Here is a 5,478-nt window from a genome sequence, read left to right on the forward strand (position 1 = left end):
CATCTGATTTTGTTTTTGTTTTTGTTCAGTTTTAATCGCTTGGATCTACCACCATATAAGAGTTATGAACAACTAAAGGAAAAACTTCTTTTTGCAATAGAAGAGACAGAGGGATTTGGACAAGAATGAATGTGGCTTCTTGTCTTGGAGGAGCTCTTGCATTAAATACCCCAGCTGAGAAAAATTGCACAGATAGTGTATATGAGCTGTTCATTCTGTACAGTTAATTTTCTGAATCTTTCAAAGTATGTTTTCCATTCTTCCACAGAAATATGCAAAACATTTCATCATTTCCTACTTTATTTATTGTTCCCTTGAAATGACTGACCAGGAAAAAGATCATCCTTAAATTTTGAAGCAAGCAAGAGAATTTATTAAGAAGTATATATCTATATAAGCATATGACAGTAGCTCTAGTTTTATAGAGCGCCGGGTGTATTAAACATGGCAACCGTTCATTCATAAAGCTCTGAATTTGCTTTGCTATGTTTCTGTTATCCAGGGGAAAAGTGCAAAATGTTCCATGTTCTTCTTCCAAGGTGATATCTGATTGTGTTTACTTGCATGACTGTTCAGGAAGGTATTTAGGACTAGGCCAACTCTTACTTTAAGTGTATTTTAAAATGCTGCTGGCTTTTTTGAAGACTATACTTCAATGTACTGAGTTCTAAATGAACAGATAAAAAAAAATCCATCATTATATCAGTAAACACAGAAGTCATGTAATAGATTCAATAGTGTCTAAGAGCAGCTAGAATTGATTTGCCAAGCAGCAGAGGTCCATTTACATGTTACTTTAGGATGCTGGGTATTTGTGGATTTTCAGAGAATGAGGCATTTCTGTACTTAACTTGTAATGTGCTTCAAATTTAATTAATAATAAATTGATAGTTATTACTTAGGAATATATAAAAGGTACTGAACTTTGATGCTTTTGTGCTCAAGGTTTAGTTTAAAGAAATTAGAGATGTAATTGAATGGATCAAAAAGTTGCGTGAGTATTTAAACACTCATACTAAGAACTATTACTGTTTGAATATCCCCTTTCCTTTAAAATTCATAAAACTTGTTTCTAAATTTAGTAGGTACTTTAAAAAGTCCTTTGTGCTCCCCACCCCCAATTTTATATAGTTCAAGTTTTCTCCAAATAACACTGATTTTCATTATAAGGGCATTCATGGTGTATAAAAAAAAGTTAAAATCTAATGTGAATTATATTGCTACTTTTAGCAACTGGGCTTCCTGATTAATATAAAAATTTTCCATTTTTATCCTTTCACTATGCACTGCAAAGTTCGTTAACTTAAAATTTTGTAACTATGAAATTCACTTAGAATTACAACTTCTACTCACTAGTTTAGTTTTGCCAAGATTTTATTTTTCTACATATTTAGATTATGTTCTTCAGTTTTATTCAAAATTCAAAAAGAAAAAAATAAAAGCAGTAATTCACTTAGTTGAATAAACTACAGAAAATCTGGTTATTTTCAAGCTTAAAGAATTTTTAATTCTAATATATGGCAAGTTATATAGTAGAGGATGACCAGTCTTCAAAAGTACTGCATAAATTATTCTGTAAAATAATAAACTTGCTATGACTGAAAGTATTGGCTTTCTTTCAGTGGAGGTATTTGAGACTATTCATTTTGCACATGTGGTTCAAGATGGTGTTCAGGGAACTGGTCCTTTTTGTTAAGTTACCCTCACACTGGTAACGACCCACAAGACCAAGCCAGTTTCCTGGTTTGCAGACCTCATCAGGCTCTTCCATCTTTCATACCCAGTTCTATTGTTAAGACATACAGATTTGTCTTTTCGTAGTGAACATGAAAGATTAGAGATGCGGTTCACCTCCTACCTTCCCTCCTTTCCTTCCTGCTCTGAATTGGACCCACTACACAGTCATGAGAAAATGAGAGATGAAAGAGACTCAAAGGCAGATTAATAATACTTTATAATAGTGACAGTTCCTAACATCACCAGTAAATTGATCTAGGGAATGTGTCATAGGCTTAAAGCAAGCAAGTTTACCAGTCAACCCAGCCATCTGTCTTGAGAGAAATTTTGTTTTGTCTTTATTTTTCTGTACTTCCTAGGCAATTGGAAATGAAAATGTAACTGTTTCATCCAGCTGACTTCAACTATCCATATACTACTTCTCCTAAAAACTAAATAAGGTGTTACATATCTACTCTATTGCCAGACAACATTGCTTTTGTTTGGGGTTAAAAAAAAGACCCTAACTAGCAAGCTGCTTCTGAACTGAGAAAGCTCCTGATGTATATACTAGGGAGAACAGAGTTTCCCTGAATCTCAAAACTCTTATAATTTTTGCGTGTCCTGAGCTGTCACTTTAGGAGACTCTGGTTCTTGGAGAACCACATAGATGCTCTTGCTACATTATTACTACATGTTCATTTTCTGAAACAAGGCCTAACCATGCCCTGCAGCTAGTCATGTTTCCTGCACTGCAGTATTCTGAGTAAACTGATGCCAAACAAATATAGTTTATTGTAGGCTTATGAATCTTAACATTTAATTAAACATGATCTAGTAAACACTAAAGCCAAATAGATCATTTTTTGAAACGTGAAATAAAAGTTCTCCTGTAACATACCCTACTTCTTAATCTATTGAACATAGAAATCAAGTTTAAAGTCAACTGGGAATTTGAAATAAATCTAAAAGTGCTAATTCCTAAATTCTAAATGCTCAAAATTCAACCAAGGAAATGCAATTAAAATGATGATAGTATTTCCTTTAAAGTACTAATTCTATGTCTTTCTTGTGAACATTCTCTTGGTCCTTGTGATTAACTTGGTGTTTTGTTTTCATTATGCCTTTCTAAGATGAGACAAATTGAAAAACTATTTTGTAGCATCCATTGCCTGTTGATGGTCCACACTGGGAATATTTTGTCATCAAGAAGTGAAAACAGGTTTGCTGCTAAATATGAGAGAAAAGGGGACAACCAAATAATCAAACAGACCCCAGCTTTCCCCTGGTGTGCTTAGAGGCCTAGGCTCCCCTACCCACTGTACTATCAATAAACAAATTCAAATTCAGGTTTCATACAATCCTCAAAGGGTGGAGACACTTAAGGAGAGGAAATCACCCATTGCCTGTGTCTGAGGTTTATTTGGCATGTAGAATACTACAAACTATATGTGCATAGGGATATTAACCTTTTTAAACAAAGTGAGGTCTAGAATGCACACAGAAATAGTCAGATGGAAGTTCTACAGGAAGGAGAAATAATGGCATTAAAGGGTGCATTCTCTGAGTAGTGGTCTCACCTTTGGGTACACATCAAGAACCAAGGTGACCTTATGAATAGCTTCTGGGGAAACAGCAATTTCGAAAATACACAGAATCTCGTATCCACCTGGTCATTCATCCCATGATAATATGTATACATAAAACCATAGGTCATAGCAGCTTTTAATTTTTTATTAGTGTATATTCACTTTACAAAATAACAGGTTTCATTGTGACATTTTCATATGTGCTCTGACATGTCCAGCCAGCCATTACATCTTTCCTCTTTCCAAGTAATCTGCCTTCTACTTTGATGTTGTTTTTTGGTTTGTTTGTTTAATTTGGATCTACATGCAGTACCCACCTGAGTTTCTATTGGTTTAACAAGATCATCTTCAGTTCCATCCTTTTGGCTGCAGTTGAGGTAATTTCACTTTTTATGGCTGAATAAAACTTGTTTGTTAATATATACATTTTCTTTGTCCACTTGATAGGTGTCTACACTGATTCCATAACTTGTTTGTAAACAATATCACAGTAAACATGAATGTAAAACAATTTTAGTTTTCATAGCCACAAATTAGAAAACACTAAATACCTTCGACAAATGGAAAAATATTAACACTAAAAGGAAAAACTACTGATTGAACTTAGTTGTTCTAAGAGGATCTGACTAAGTGAAAAGACACAATCTCAAAAGGTCATATTCTAGAAGATTGCATTTGCTCAAGATTCTTGAAGTGGCAGATTCATAGCATATTAGTTGTAGGATGTGTCAGGAATGTTAGAAGAACTGATGGTGGCTGGGTATGACTATATAGAGCACTAGATGTCTAAGTAAAACACATCTGTATCTAGCCTGTGGTGGTAGTTATAAAATTTGTATAATGAAGTTAATAAGAACTAAACATTAAGTGAGGACATATAAAAGTCATACAATCTGAATTAAGGTCTACAGATCACACCTGTATGTTTCTTAGTTTGGTATTAAACTATAGCTACTTGTCACCCAAGGGCAAACAGGAAGAAGGGTATTCAGAACCTGCTTGTACTATATTATATTTCTTATAAATCTTAATTATTTTAAAATAAAGATGGTCTGTAAAGTATCAGAAGATAGATTCTCCAATTCATAAAGCCTTTATTATTGGAAAGTACCACATTTCACAAAATTAACTTTCCAGAAATAATTTCTTGTGTGTGAGTGCTAGGGATTGATTCCATGACTTTGTGCTGGTAACAAAAAATCACTAGAAAAGCCATTCTAAGAAATAAACCCACAGAAGCAGTTGGGATACATATCTGATAAAGGCCTGGATGTAATATAAAAAAATTCTTTAGAATGATATACTAATGTGAATATGAAAAGTAGCTAAAATTCATAACTAGACAATTAATGAAAGTATCAAGTGGCTACTGACAAAAGTCAGGAGAAAAATGAAAAAGACAAAATCTGCAAATGAAGATAATGATCACATTTTAAGTAATACAAACTACCTAAAGGAAAACAAAGTGTATAAAAAATGGAAATGAACTTAGAAAACGAAACAGAAGTTAATTTCAAATATGAATATAAAAGCCAAAGACGAGCCGGGCGGTGGTGGCGCACGCCTTTAATCCCAGCACTCGGGAGGCAGAGGCAGGCAGATTTCTGAGTTCGAGTCCAGCCTGGTCTACAAGAGCTAGTTCCAGGACAGGAACCAAAAGCTACAGAGAAACCCTGTCTCGAAAATCAAAAAAAAAAAGCCAAAGACGACTAAGTATAATTAACTGGAGTCCAAAAGACAAGGTGGAACATGATTCTTAGAGGACAGTTGATAAAGTTGATAATAACAAATTGGCTTCTCCAAAAAGTCTGTGTTGTAAGATGTGGGAAGAAATTTTCTGTATGAAAACCAACTGCTGCAAATCAAATTCTGTTCTCAAAACGCAGAAGATTTTCTTTTTGGACAGTTAAGAAAATTTGAGTATGTCTTGTTACAAAATAATGTAATAGGTCTGGTATTTGTTTTGGAAGATGTACTTATTCTGAAGAGCAGCTGAGATACTAAAGAGTATGATAATATCTGTAATTTCAAAGGTTTAAAATCCATTATATGTGAATAGATATACAAAAATAGGATATAACAAAATATTGATACCTTAAATCTAAGTACAGAGTGTACTTCCAATATTTATGCTTGAAAGTTTACATAGTAAAACAGGAACAGCAGACACCTA

General features: G+C 33.8%; 1 protein-coding gene across 10 annotated transcripts in view; it reads left to right on the plus strand.

Annotated features, from left to right (window-relative positions):
• The window catches only part of Wwp1 (WW domain containing E3 ubiquitin protein ligase 1), a 121,426-nt gene that overhangs the window by 91,282 nt on the left and 24,666 nt on the right, over positions 1-5,478 (plus strand). For 8 of the 10 annotated variants that reach the window (XM_057790766.1, XM_057790765.1, XM_057790769.1 and 5 more), the window contains one exon: positions 30-3,731. The exons of the other annotated variants lie outside the window; for them this stretch is intronic. In XM_057790766.1, coding sequence (XP_057646749.1) covers positions 30-129 — 100 coding nt within the window. In that variant the 3' untranslated portion in view covers positions 130-3,731. Of the gene's footprint in view, positions 1-29; positions 3,732-5,478 lie in introns of those variants that run through there. 10 annotated transcript variants of the gene reach the window in all.

The sequence above is a fragment of the Chionomys nivalis genome, chromosome 16 (assembly GCF_950005125.1).
Source record: "Chionomys nivalis chromosome 16, mChiNiv1.1, whole genome shotgun sequence".
NCBI lineage: Eukaryota > Metazoa > Chordata > Mammalia > Rodentia > Cricetidae > Chionomys > Chionomys nivalis.